General features: G+C 44.3%; 1 protein-coding gene across 2 annotated transcripts in view; it reads right to left on the reverse strand.

Moving 5' to 3' along the window:
- The window catches only part of DROSHA (drosha ribonuclease III), a 106156-nt gene extending 91188 nt beyond the window's left edge, over positions 1-14968 (reverse strand). Inside the window, exons 1-5 of one of the 2 annotated variants that reach the window (XM_024203775.3) lie at positions 14784-14968; positions 8379-9233; positions 4791-4883; positions 3547-3778; positions 1631-1805 (exon numbers count right to left, since the gene is read on the reverse strand). In XM_024203775.3, coding sequence (XP_024059543.2) covers positions 1631-1805; positions 3547-3778; positions 4791-4883; positions 8379-9226 — 1348 coding nt within the window. In that variant the 5' untranslated portion in view covers positions 9227-9233; positions 14784-14968. The remainder of the gene's footprint in view (positions 1-1630; positions 1806-3546; positions 3779-4790; positions 4884-8378; positions 9234-14783) is intronic. The other variant, XM_024203783.3, reaches the window with a different exon arrangement.
- Positions 14969-15051: the final 83 nt, after the last annotated feature.

Raw genomic sequence — 15051 nt, forward strand, 5'->3', positions numbered from 1 at the left:
ACATACAGCCCCGATGGCTGCAAGGCTAACTTATTCAGGCTGCAGACTGGAACAGTGGTAAGAGCCTTTCTGTGCCCGCTAGCCAACTGACTGCATACAAGTAGGATGAATTTAGTAGCCTGTCCCCCTCCTCACTGCCAACAGCACCATCTATGGTGCCCAGGAAAGGCAGACACCTCGGTATGAAACTATTCTCCCGCAGGGGCTAAAAGATGTGCAGGCTTTTCAATGGGCCCTCCACTGTTGGGTGAATTTTACCCTGTATATACAGCACAGACCAAAAAGTACATTTACATTCTATGTTTAGAATAGTTAATACATTTTTTTTAATTAAAAATCCATATCTATTTCTGTGTCTCCCTGGGATGTCATTTTACTTTGCTAATATCTCTGATTGTATTATGCTATATTTATGGCAAAATAACATGAAAAAATAAAGATACATACATGACTAGGCTCAGTTTTGAGCAGCTCAGTTGTTTACCCATCATAGATGTAAAACTTGAATAAAAAAATTTAACCTCAAGCTACCTTGATATACAGGTGAATGTCACTAACTAACACCAAGGACTGAGTGAGACATTGTGAATCACTGAAGTTTAATAAATAATAAGCAAGGGCCCAACAATACTCCCACTGAAGTAAATGCAAAAACTGCCAGGGGAGGAGGACAAGGTCCCTAGTAAATAAATGCAAAAAGGATAACACCACAAGTACATATAGTACTTGGGCTCATTTATCTTTACCGTTTATCATTTAAGTTCTAGTTATGACATTTAATATTTTAGCAAATATACTGCAGTACAAAATTCTCAGCCTACGAACCATCACTATGCAAGTTAAAATGTATTTCGAAACCCAGTACTTCTGAACATAATGAAACCATCAAGATGTGCAGTGAGACTCTGATCCACAATGGGAGTGCAGCAACTCTCACCATGCAGAATCAGGATCATAACCAGCCTTAGACACCATGTGAATTTATGACTGTTCCCCTTGTCTTCCCTTTCTACCTATTTGAGAGACCATCACATTGTATCTTTCCTAAAATTAGACTGTGAGTTCTTCAGGGCAGAGATCAGGTCTCATTTGATTTGTGACTTGCTTAACATGTTTTTGGGTGCTAGACAGACAAAGAGCAAACGTGTTTTACAAAAATAATTCACTTCTGAGCATTATGAGACTTATTATAGCATTCCTCTATTAAATCTTTGCCCTGAGCTGGGGAGTGACCAACAATATTTCATGCAGATTAACAATGTGCTAATTAGCAAGTTTTTTACTTCATGTTAAATAGAGAGCCACAGTAAAACAGAATATGTTTAAAATGTATATGCCACTTCTTCAATCATCTTTCAATTGTACTTTAGCAATAATCTTATTTTCAGCTGCCACAACAGCCTGCAATTTGACACTTTAAAGATAATGCCTAATACACAAAGGGTGCGGTTTTCAAAAGCACTCAGTGCTGACCTAATTCCACTCCCACCGAAGGCAATGGTAAGACTCCAATGATTTCAATGGGAGGACAGTTAGGCTGATGCTGAGCGCTTTTGAAAACACCACCCAGCATATATTCACACAAAAGAACACACAAACTGATATAAAGAATGTAGTCACTGTTCATTACTCGGTTTCAGGTCTTCGCCAACGTGGCATTTACCTAAATCCTCATCGAGTTTGGTCTTTGGTGGCTCCCATGGTGGCCGGGCTGCTTTGGCTTTTTCTTGTCGCTTTCCTAACTCCTCCTCAAACCTTTCATACAAATCTCGGAGCCGACTTGTTCCAACCACCGTGGAGTCCCCCTGATAATGACAACAAACCAAAAACAAAACAAACAGAAAATTAAAGGAGGCTGTGATGGGGTATAACTGCCCCGCACTGGACAGGACAGGGTTAACCCCATACTGTGGGCTGTGGAAGCCATGCCCCTTCGCCCCAACTGGGACTACAGTATAATAGTGAGCAGTCCAGCTCAGTCTGGGCTGACCACTGAGGACTACTCCTGAGGGCATTCTGCGCCAAAAAAATTAAAAATTATGCACCAAAAAAATTAAAATTCTGCAAATTGGATTTGTCAAATAAATGTGGAGGCTCCAGCATGGCATTGGGGAGCACAGGCCACTGGCTGCACAGAGGTGGGAGTTTGCAGAGCTTTCTGCAGCCGGGAGTAGCAGCTGAGCCTGGCGCACAGTAGGAGCCACCAGCCAGGTTTTCCCCAGTCCCGCCGCCTGCCCCACAGTGATTTACCTCTCTGCCGGCTGTCCTGGGCCCCCGAAACATACTGCTGGGGAGGGTTGCATGACCACTGTTGTGACTTCCCTTTGCTTCCCCATCAGAAAGTCATTTTTCTGTGAGGAAGCAAAGAAATCTGCAGGGGACATAAATTCTGTGCACGCATAGTGGCGCAGAATTCCCCCAGGAGTAGAGAATGTGTGTTGCGGGCTCCCGTTCAGGATCTACCAGAGCCCCAGACTGCAGAGGCCAGACACACTGAGACCCAGGCAAATAGCTCGCTACCCACGGAAGCCCACTAGGGAAAGGAGTCGTCAGGAACTTCGCCGGCCAATGACCCTAGAGAGCCAGAGTACCTGTGGACTACAGCACAGGAAGACAGGGTAGGAAGTAGCCCAGGGGAACTAGACATTGATCCGATTGTGGAACCAGGAACAGAGTAGGTGTGTTTTGAAGGGATCCCCGCTGACTCAGTGGCGGATACACTTGCCGCTGATAGGGCTCTGGGCTGGTGGAATAGGGAGAGCCTGGGTCTCCCTACCCTGGCCTCCAACCCACCCCTGGATGGTGAGCCACCCCCTGCCTGGCCACCAGGCCATACTGCCCCACTTAGATAAGCAGTCCTATTGACTTCAGCCCCAAGGCCATACCGCCCTGGCCTGCACCAAAGGGTGGCCCCATCAACTTTGGCTATTAGGCCATCCTGCCCTGCATCCAGGACAGTTCTCCTGGCAGGGCATACTTGCTCTGTGACAGAGGCTTTGCAATATTAATGTCTTAAAATATGGTGTGGTTTCATCATTCCAGAATGAACAAATGAAAAAAAAATCAACAGAACAAAAAACATTTTCTAGAAACGGTCCAGTGTAGCATGGGAACTTTGTATAAAATCACTAGGACATATGTAAAGGCATCCTTTCACCAGCTGACCCTGATGCTAGAGAACTGCATTCAATTGTACACTGCCGTTATCGGTAGAGCCCTGTGCGGATACAAAAGCGGCATCTGCATCCGATCTGTGATCCGCAAACATGGTCCACAGATATCCACAGATTTGTAGGCATCTAGATATAAAATTTGGATCTGCATCCATCCGCTATCCACAAACATGGTCTGTGGATATCTGCATCTGCGGATTACATTACCAAAATACAAATAACTCTAGAGTGATGAAAAGAAAACTGGAAGGAAAAGAAAATTGGGGAGCATTAAGCACTGGATAAAACAAAAATGTAAAGCTGTTAAAATGCTTGTAGTAATCATTGTATAGAAGGATAGTACATAGTAACTGAGGGATCTTCATAGACGTACCACTTGATCCATAGGGTCATTTGAATAGTAGCTTTCTGAATGGGTACAACGAACCCACACAGGCTTGAGCAATTCTTCATCTTCCTCTTCATTTTTTTCTGAAATGATCTCCTCTGGCTCTTTATCTTTAATAGCAGTATAACTCTTCTCTTTACTGGCACTCTGATTCTCTGACCACCTCTCTCTCTCCTCCTCCCATCGAGGTCTCTTTCTCTCTCGGCTGGGGGATCGGCTTCAACAGGAGAAAAGAAAGAAAAGCAATCACAAGTTGTTTTGTTTTTTTAATATTGATATAGTTATAATACAAAATGAATAGTTTACTCTAAATCAATAGGTCATTTTACCATATGACTTGTAGTAGAGTTCACTTGGTATTTCCTTATTTTAAGGGGTTAACTTTCAACAGTAAATATTAGCTTTTGGTACAAATCTAGTATATGGAGTCACTTAGCAGCAACTCTAGAGTTAAGACTGAAAGCCCTTTGTAATTTTAAGGCCTATTTTTGACCACACTGTAACTCTCAAAGAACCCTCATTTTAGCCTAAAATGCTTATTTTTACATCAAATGAGATTTGGAGGGGTTTTTTTGGTTTAGTTTTGTTTTAAAGGTTTGAAGCAAATCAGCCATACTCTGAAAAAGTAAACATTTTTGTTTTTTTAAAAGAAGAGAAGACTGGCATCAAAATTTTATCAGCATGAGTATGGAATGGTGATATTATTCACATAGACAGAACCCTTTTCCACCACATCAGATTTTCATATATTCCGAATTCACTCTGTGTAATATTTGAAAACTTTCTTAGTAGTGTTTTAGGAAGTTTTCAAAAAATTATTGGGACTATTTTTTGTATCCCTCCACCTATAAAACCAATAAAGCTAACATGTGGCCAACAATATAGAGCTCAGACAAAGCCATAAAGACCTCTAAAATGACCTAAAACAGTTATTCTACATGTAAAAATGTCATGATTTTAAATTCTGTGATCTGGGTACCTTATAGGCTAGCAGTGGGTGCTAAGGGGCTCCCACCGTGCAGCAGGGAAGCCCATTGTCCAATGGTATAATTTTCCTGTTTCTAGCTTTGTAGGGCCTCAAGATATCAAACTTTAAAGTCATGACATTTTCATATAAAGGAAAGCTGTTACCAGGCCAGGACTGAATCTTGTCCATCCTGAGGCAGATATATGTACACGTACACATGCACAGCCTGATAAGATTTTCAAGATCAAATATCCCATCTTACCTCCCGGTTCTTTTGTAATCTTTTTTGTAGGACCTCTCTGAAGATGGCGATCCTCGGCTATCACGATGCCTATGTCTTTCCCTCTCCCGTTCCCTTTAAGAATTTAAAACAAACAGGTTAAACAGGAAATCCTGAATTTTGTAAATACTGTTCCTGAAACAGCACAGAACCAGTTTTAAGTCAATTGTCAGCAGTGTTGTAAGTTGTGTGTTCCAACAGTTAGATTCCACGAAACCTGGAAGCCTTGTGGTGTCTATTCCTCAAGAAATTTATGACAGACAGTCCCCTCCACCTTCCCTGCTTTCATCATAAAGACATCTATCTTAATAATCTATTAATTTATACTCAGTATAGACAGCCGATATAGTACACCATCAGAGTCACTCCCATTCTGCCTGTCATTCTTCTGTTATAAATGAAAGGCATGCTTAATCCACCTGCTACCATTCTCTTTCACTTAGAGACTGAGCAAGAAACTATTCCACGCACAATAACTTCAGAATCAGAGCAAAAATTCAAATATATTTCTCATACAAGTCCTCTGACCTTCATAGCCACCTCAGAAGTGCATAAAAATAAACTAAGATAGCCAATAAAAAAAGAGGTGTCTCCACAGACTCATAACTATGACCCACATCCTGTGAACACTTATACATGAGTAAATTTACAGGCACAAGCAGTCCTAAACACCACCACTCCCGATGTTCTGTAGTTAGTGGCCTTCACTCACTAGCATAAACTGGCACTTTTTACAAGCACTGTATCTGCATGACAGCTTACAAAATAATATTTTAGAGTTTTCTCCAAGATGCTTTTTTAAAGAAATATTCAGTTGAAATAAAAAAAAAATCACATCCAGAAGAAAGCTCCTGCAGTTGTTTTCTGTTGCACTGAGAAATGCAATTTGCACGGATACTTCTCAGACCATCCTCAACCATAGCAACTGTGAAAAAACGGGACGGGGGTGGGGGGTAATAGGCGCCTATATAAGAAAAAGTCCCAAAAAACAGGACTGTCCTTTTAAAAACGGGACATCTGGTCACCCTACTCAACCATTAACCAGTTACTATCACAATTCCAACATTGTAGATGCCATTATACAACCTATATCTAAGCTACAGTTGTTACAACATTTAAAAACAATTTCTTGGGGCAATTCTTAGAAGAAACCAGAGATCTTAAGGCTTCCCAGGGCAAGTTTGGAGATTATATTTCAATGTTCAGGGCTTCAAAAGGTTGAAGATTAGCTAAGTAGCTGTAAAATTTAAATCATGGGATTCAATGGCTTATTGTTTTTCAATGATTTCCACATCAAATGTACTCCATTTATGAATAAAAATATATTTCCCCTCAACTGCTAGTCCTGTAAGCTAGTGGTTCTCAAAGATGGTCCGCCGCTTATTCAGGGAATAAGGCTGGTTTGTTTACCTGCTGTGTCCGCAGGTCCGGCCGATTGCGGCTCCCACTGGCCGCAGTTCGCCGCTCCAGGCCAGTGGGGGCTGTGGGAAGGGCGGCCAGCACATCCCTCGGCCCGCGCCGCTTCCCGCAGACCCCATTGGCCTGGAGCGGCGAACCGCGGCCAGTGGGGGCCACGATCGGCTGAACCTGCGGACACAGCCGGTAAACAAACCAGCCCGGCCCGCCAGGGGCTTTCCCTGAACAAGCGGCAGACCAGCTTTGAGAACCACTGCGTAAGCTCAACCTGGGCTCCTTCCTCCTCACACATCACCATCAGGAAAAAAGTTCTTGCAGGCCCAATTTGGCCATCAGTGAGATGTTAACTCACTGCTGTCAGTCAGATTGTACAGACGTAATTGACTGAAAGTTAGTAAATAATCATGTTGATGCACAAGAAGAAATAGATAGATGTCTGCTACCATAGCTGGGTTGGCTCTGCAGGGATAATAGGAATTTGAATCAAAGTTATTAACATACATACACATACCGGTATATATATTTATACACATGCACACACAAAAATCTTGTAACCTTGTGAAGTACGCACAGCCAAACAAATTTAACACATACTATCTACCCCTTCTTCACATGGACCCCCTTTCTTCATCTTTCCTTATTGTGTTCTAAGTTTAGAGTGTATGATCTCCAGAGCAAGACCTGTGCCATCTGATTTGTTCGTGAGCACTTGATCAAAACAAATCAAAGCAGGAACATCTTTTTTGCCATTGAAAGTGAACAGATATGACACGAAAAAACACAGGGAAACCAGATTTCAGTGGCCTTAAAAATCTATGAATCTATGGGCAAAAAGCTACCATTTTAACATACCTACTTTTCAAGTAAAACTGAACTTTTAAATTTGAAATCTAGTTTGTGGAATTATGCAGTGAATACTTAAGTCACATACAACATGCACAATATTCCATAACCCTTTCTTTTCATGATGCTTGTATGTTGATCACGTTTTGCTCTCTCTGATCCGTTACATTAGCTTTTTAAACGACTGTTCCATTTTTTATGCCTTTCCTTCTCCAGGTTTCTCAATAAAACACACTTCTCTCAAGAAGCCTATGCAATTGCAGAGAAGGGTTAAACTTCTTAAGATAAAATCTCAAATTTTTAAAAATAAATGCCTAAAGTTAGGTATCTAATCCATACTTCAGACACAAACACACTCAGTGAAAGTCAAACTAAAATGACAACACAAGTTGGAACACCTCTGTTCATTCACACTCCTTATGTTGAGTCCCGTCCCACCCCTTCCTGAGTTTACATATTGGATAACTGGGTCTTGATCCTGCACAGAACCGCACAGGCAGATCCTTAGGCCCATCAGGAGTCCCCCTGAAGTCAATGGATCTCCATGCAGAGCCCCATTGATATTAGTGCGGCTCTAAGTGAAAGCAAGGATTGGCATACACAGTTCTCTTTGCAGGATCACAGCCTTAGATTCCAAGTTCTTGGGGCATGGACCTTCTCTTCATAAGAGCCTGTAAAGCACCTAGCCCTATGCTGGCTCTATACACAAGTTGATAATAATCAACACAGAGCACCCCCTACTCCTGGCAGGAACTCTCCCTGAGTGTGAAGTAGCCAGCCACCATGTCTCTAGTGATCATCAAGAAATACCAGCACATCCACCGAGTGCCCAACACCAACAATGGGCAGTGGAAAACCACCATCACCACCACCAAGGGTGTGGGCCAGCACTGTGCCCACATGGTGCAGAGAAAAGCAGACATTGACCTGACCAAGAGATCTGGAGAGCTGACGGAGGATGAAGTGCATGTCATCACCATCATGCAGAACCTCAACAGTACAAGATCCCTGAATGATGCCTCAACAGGCAGAAGGGCATTAAGGCCAGCAAATACAGCCAGGTTCTGGTCAACAGGCAGGACAACGAACTGCACAAGGACCTGGAGCAGCTAAAGAAAATCCAAGTGTATCAGAGCCTGCGTGTGCGAGCCCAGCATACCACGACAGACAGGTGCTGGGGCAGAGCTATTGGTGACTCTAAGAAGTAGTCTCTGCCTGCGTCTGCAATAAAGTGCCATTCCCAAACCAAAACATTCTCCCTCTCCAGGCAACAGTTTGAGCCCCCGTTAAATTCACAGATCACTGATTTACCTGCTTCGTTCATAACTTCTGTGGCGAGGCGGCGTCCTTCCTCTGTCATAATCTGACCTGTGCCGACTACTTTCTTGCCTTCTCCTGTCAGGGCTCCTGCCTCGATCCCGCCGATCTCCATGGTTACTGGGCCGGTGTCTGTCTCCATGCACGTGACTATGATCGCGGTGCCGGTGCTCCTCGTAGTGCTTACTCCTCTCCGGAGACCTTCGTTCACTTTGGGTCTTTTCTACCTGATATTGGCTTGTGTGCCGGAAATGACTGCTACTGCTACTGCTGCTATTGCTGCTCTGAAAGGAGTTTGAGTTATGTTGATAACTATTAAAATTAGGCGGTGGGAAAGACTGCTGCGAATAGCCAGTAGAGTAGACAGGTTGATAATTAACTTGCTGCGGCATCACCGGTGGTGGTGGAGGATGAGGCATTGCAGGAGGCGGCATCATGTAGGGAAAAGTGTTTTGTCCAGATGGGGCCCCTGGTACTGGGGAATTACTGGGATTTGGGACTGGTGGAGGAGCAGGAGGGAAACAAGGAGGGACTGGAAAACTCTGCCTTACTTGATGGTTTGGAAAAGGCGGCCTCATGGGACACTGGCTGATTGGACTCTGTGCTGAAGGGGGTACCAGGGACGGATATGGTATAAAATCCGGTCTGGGAGGCACATAGCCTGTGGCTGGAGGGCTTGAGTAGGTAGTCGGAGGAGCTACTTGCTGGTCATATTGGTACTGCACTGAAGGCTGCTGAGGGTGAAGCTGTCTTAGGTTCTGAGGTCTGAAGGTTTGTGTTGACGTTCTTACTCCAGGTCCTCCTCGACCCCGTGGGCATCCTCGTCCAGAATGGAAAGACATCTTTCACCTTCAACGGAAAAGAAGAGATAAAATGTATAATGCCACATGAGTCTCGGGGTGGGGGGGCGGAGGGAAGGGCTAATTGTCTGCCACCCTTTTTAAGCCTTATTCTCTAACAAAGATAACTTCTTGAATATCAAGTTCCAGCCCCAACTGAAATGTCAAGGCACCCCTTGCTACTTGTACCCAGTTCTGTTCAACTCAAGGGCAAAACAATCTCTTCCAAGAGCTAGACAACAGATATTGTCTACAAAAGTCTGCTCTCTTCATATATAGCCTGGCGTCCTCGGGTGTCAATGAGAAAACTGTACATCAGTAAAACATCAATCAATACCCAATGGTGAATCTAAGAAAAAATTTGTATCAGGCGGTATGGGCTCGATCCTGAACCACTGAAATGACAGTTTTGTCATTCCCCTCAATGGAGACAGGTGCAATCTGCGTTCCAGTACCTCCATATTGGTTATTATTTCCATAAAAAACTCTCCTAAATCCCTAATCCAGTAATATGTTCTGCTAGCACACTGCCTGAGCAGGGCCAAAGTTTGACAAATGTTTACCTGATCATTCATACACATACCTGTTCACCAGCCACTATGATGCAAAGCCTTCAAACACCAAAATTAATTAACTTTTATAAAAATAAATAAATCACAGAATCCACGAATTTCGACTTCTGCAATAACCATCCTATAAAGGTGCACAAGAGGTGGGCTCTCATACAATTTTAAACCTTGAGCATAAGGGTTTCACCAACTTTTCCTGTTATATCAAATCCCAGCTACCCTATTACCAGTCAAACAGAGAGACAATGGCAGTTTATGCTCCCTATTTTGGCCCCAATCCTGAAAAGGCTTATAATATACTAAACTTTATACACTGTAGGCAATCCCATTCAAGTCAATGGGACTACTCCCAGTGTATGAAGTTAAGCATGTGCATAAGTCTTTTGCAGAATCAGTGCCTTAGATCATAAAGATTCACACACACACACCCCGCCCGCAGTGGTTGCAACCAAATCTTGCAGCATTGTATTAATATATGAGAACCAGACAGTGAAAGTGACTAGTCAAACACCATTGTTCAATGTGAAGAAAAAGTGAAATACATAAATGGTACAAATAAATTCAGTATTTAAAATTATTTCAATCTTGATATCCTAAGGGGTAACATAAGGAGGTTTATTTTAGGGCGGGAGGTTAAATGTGATATTCAACTTGATAGTATTCCTCGAAAACACAGAGAAAACACAGAGAAAATATCGACCACCACCCACCAGCATCTTAAAATATAATCGGGGTAATTTCATATAATGGAACGTATAAAAACTAAATGACCTGTGTCAAAGATATAAAGTCTTCCTTGAATCATAAAGGCTTTGTCTACCCTACAAATATAACCATATTTGGGAACCTGCTTCCAATCTTCTTGTCCTCTAATTTAATTGGTGGAGTACTTTGCAGGGTACTTTGAACTGTATCGACATTTCACAATCAAGTGAAGGCTTGATCAGACCTAACTGAGAAACCAGGCTGAAGCCTTGATTTGTCCAGAGCTTCAGCCCTGTTATTTAACATGGTGAGGTGCAATACTTCATTTATTAATTACTAATTATTATTATTATTATTGGGGCTATGTCAGTGTCCACAACACACCTGGCAATTTCCAAACATACACAATCCTTTCAGTCAAAGAACTCACAATCTAAGAAAACAAGCAACCCATGAAGGATGAAGAAATAAATAAAACATACAATGATTTTAAAAGTAAGCATTAACTCCTCCACTTGTCATTTACCTAGCCAGATGCTCTACAAATTGGATGCATGTTTGCAGCCAAATTCAGGGATAACCAAGGCATAATCACATTCCCTGTTAATTTCAATGGAATAAATGGGCTCAGAGAGCCAAAGGTATTAATGAGACCCTATCACTGCACAACAATTAAACATGGTTTCGGGTTTAGAGCACACAGCCCGCAGCAAGCCTAGTCCTGTAGCAACAACCACCATTCAAAAAAACTTAATAAGCTTTTATTAAAGATGCAGAAAAAGAAGGAAAAAACATTTAAAGCATTAGACATATGAAACATTAAGTACTGCTTCCATTTTAACAGTATTCCATATTCCCTTTAATGGCATGGAGTTTTTATAAGGAAACTTCCCTCCCCCCTTCCTGTTTGACAGACTGTGTGATTGTATAAATGATGGTAATAACTGTCCTTTTTGGGGGAAAGAGAAAAGGTTAGTTGAGATGGGCTGGAGCTGCTGTTGTTAAAGTTTGACCCTGCTATCTTTAAAAACACACACACAAGAATAGCAAAGATTAAAAATGCAGTTTCTGTTTCTGGCTCTTACTTGGAGAAACACAGGCACAACACATGATCTTAGCAGCCGCTCTGAGACCTGGCAAATTTGTACCAGTGTTGGGCTGTTTAGGATACTGTCTTTAGCTGCCTCTCTGGTCATGGGCTCACAGCAGTGTTGTAAAAGATGCAGTCTTGGCCAGCTAAATCAGATTATTATTAGGCAGAGGCAAAAGGAGAAAGACAGAAAAGAGGAGAACTAAAATAAGGTTGGGAAGGAAAAAAGACACGAGGGAGGTGATGTCGGCAGGAAGCCAGGTCTGACATTCCAAGTGCTGCTCAGAATTTAGATGGTAGAGGTGGTGAAGTCCCTGGGTCCATCTCTCTGGCCCAATCTGATCAGAACATCTTTCAGGAGCAGGACAACAAAGGTCCAAGAGGCATTGTGGTGGATCCCAAGGTCTCTGGAGACAGTGATGGTATTTTTATTCCTTCTAGTCCATGTGTTTCCACCTCATGTCATGACCTCCCCAGCAAAAATCTCATTTTTAAAGGATCCCCAAAAGGGGTATTGTGCAAAATAGTTCATTCCCTCATTATTTTGTTCACCAATTAGGCCTACTTTCCAGTCTCATCCTTTTCCTGTTTACCAATCATGATCTTAACACAATACTTGTTTGGGGATCACTAGTTTATTGATATCACCTTTCCAGCGTTGCATCCCCCCTCACTCCTGTCCGCAGCCCTCCCCCCCACCACCACCACCGCTCGAGCTGGGGCCCGGTGCGGGGCCGCAGCTCCGGGGGTGGGGTTGGGGAAATGCGGACAGAGGTATGGGGGGGGCAAGGCTAGGGCCCCAGCTGAGGGCGGTTCGGGGGCCAGGAGTGGGGCCGGGGCTGCAAATAGAGCCGCGGCCGTGGCCAGGAGTGGGGCTGTGGCCGGGTGCACAGCAGCGTCTGGAGGCGGGGCCAAGAGCAGAGCTGGGAGCAGCGTGGGGCTGGGTGGCACTCCCTCCCCACCCCCAATGGAGGCTGGTCTGGGCCCTGCAATGTACCCCTGAATGCTCCTCCGAACCCCCCCCAGTTTGGGGACCTCTGCAATAGATCTTTCTGTTTGGACTAATCCAGCCTGTCTTTAGTTTTCTGTTGACTTTTTTCAACAATTGTATATAATGAACTAGCTGGACTTTTGTTACCTTAGACAATTTAGAGCACAGGCCTCTACACAATGGTGCCTTAGAGCAGTCCACTGCATATATTTCTGCTGAGGGATCGTCACATAAGAAGAAATAAATATTCTAAGGAAGGACTATATTCATCAACTGTCTCTGATTACAGTCCTTGATCTACCCACATCTCTCATGGAAATAACGTTCTCAGATGCACTATCATAATTTAGTCACCTTGCCGATAACAAAGTATGAATTTGAAAATGAAAAGTTGTGGAATAATGTAGAATGCACAAGTCATTTCGAAGTTCCCTCTGTTGCAATTTTAATTTAGCTTCATTTTGGGTCCACATTTAAACCCCAAGCTTGGTCTATACTACAGAGTTAGTTCAACATAAGGCAGCTTAGGTCAACCTAATTATGTCAGTGTCTACACTACAATGATGCTTCCACCGAAGTAAGTGGTCTGCTATCCCAACATAATAATTCCCCCTCCACAAGAGACATAGTACTAATGTCGGTGTATTTACTTACATTGCCTGTTGCTGTCATTCTTCTCACTTTCACAGCATGGGGCTCACAGCTGCCCATCCACCCACCCACCCCCAGCTGTCAGCCAGGCACTGGACTCACAGCTGGAGCCCCCACCCTGGGGTGACAACCCAACTGTGAGGTACCATGGTGCTCAATTTCAGGGCAGGGAACCTACCGTCAATGAAATTGACATTCTTGTCAGTTTCATGGCTTCAGCTTTGAGCCTTGCACTGCCACTCTGAGCCAGAGGCAGACCTATAACTGACAAGAATGTCAATTTCATTGCTGGTAGGCTCCATGCTGTGAAACTGAGCTCACAGCTCAGGCTGTCACTTCAGAGCTGGGGGGGTGGGGGTGAGGGAGGCTTGCTCCAGCTGTGAGCCCCACACAGCTGTCAGTACCCCACACTCCTAAATTAAGTTAACCTAATTTTGTAGTGTAGACAAGCCCTAATAAACTCTCTTTTCTTCCCACCGATACTATGGTGATGGCAGCTATTTACGTATCTAGACACAGATACACCCAAACTCCCCATACTAGCAATCTAGAAGCATGTTGTTTGAAAAGTCTGAAAGTAATCTCTCTATTTTTACTCCACCCTACTAACAGACAGCACCTTATGTCTGACCTTAAAGCCAGAAAGGGTAGTGGCAAGAGGCCATCACAGACAGTCAGTCTGAGAGATATGATAGGGTTGTAGAAGCAGTGCATCACATTTAGGCCTTGTTTACACTTAAAAGTTGTTTTACCAGGTAGGGGCTATTTCAGTTAGGGGGATGATATTTTTAATGGCATAAAAAGTGACTTATGCCCCTACAGGTATTCCTTTTCCTCTATAGGAATAACTAAAACACCTTTATACCGATGTAACTGCATCCAGAGTACCAGGGCTATACCATTTTAATTCTACCAGTATAGTTATTTCCTTTCCCATACAACAACAGCTATACCACTATAAGCATCTTTATACTGATATAACTGCATCCACACTAGGGAAGGTTATACAGTTTTGACTATACCGGTACTGTTAAAGCATTACAACTTCCTAGTGCGGACAAGCCTTTAGCCATGCACGGGACAAACCTTGAAGCCAGGCAAAACTCTGATGAGTTGGGATTTTGCCATCAACCTGTAACTCAACTGAGCTGCTGCACACATGAAACAAAATGCAGGGGAAATACACAGGTCTGTAGCCAGAGCTCTACGGGCGGAAGAGGGGGTCAATCTTAAAATAAACCCCAGGCCCAGGCGAAACTCATGGTCTGGCGGCTTTCTGGGCCCCCTCAAACCTAAACCACCCAGTGAAAAGGAGGAAGGACCCACGTGAATCTAGCCCAGCCAGCTCCAATGCTACCCAGAATCCCGAGCAAAGCACCCAGCCGGGAAGGAAAAGGAAGCAGAGGGGGACACGGGTTCCTGAGAAGGGAGCGGGGGGACTGACCGGGAGAAGAGGGAGCCCGCTCTTAGCACTAAGGGGGGAGGGAGAGGCTCGCTTTCCCTCCCCCAATCTGACCCGCTCTCCTAGCAAGGGGGCGGGAGCATCCATCCTACCTGAACGAGACCCCCTCGCAGCCCGTGGAGCCAGACACCCGCGGCGCAGGCCGGGCACCAGCCAGGCAGACACCGGCTCCGGAACAGGAAAAGGGAGGGAGGAGCATCCACATCGCGCGGAAACCCCACCGCAACCATCCGCGCCGGGTCACTGAGAGGGGCGGGCAATGGGCAGGGGAAGGGACCGGCGAGCGCCGAGCCCCCTGGCGGCCCCGTGAGCCCCCCTCCCCCGCGGGAGAGCCCCAGCCTGGCCCGCGGCGGTGGGGTC

The sequence above is a fragment of the Terrapene carolina genome, unplaced genomic scaffold (assembly GCF_002925995.2).
Source record: "Terrapene carolina triunguis isolate 2854851 unplaced genomic scaffold, T_m_triunguis-2.0 Scaffold53, whole genome shotgun sequence".
Classification (NCBI taxonomy): Eukaryota; Metazoa; Chordata; order Testudines; family Emydidae; genus Terrapene; species Terrapene triunguis.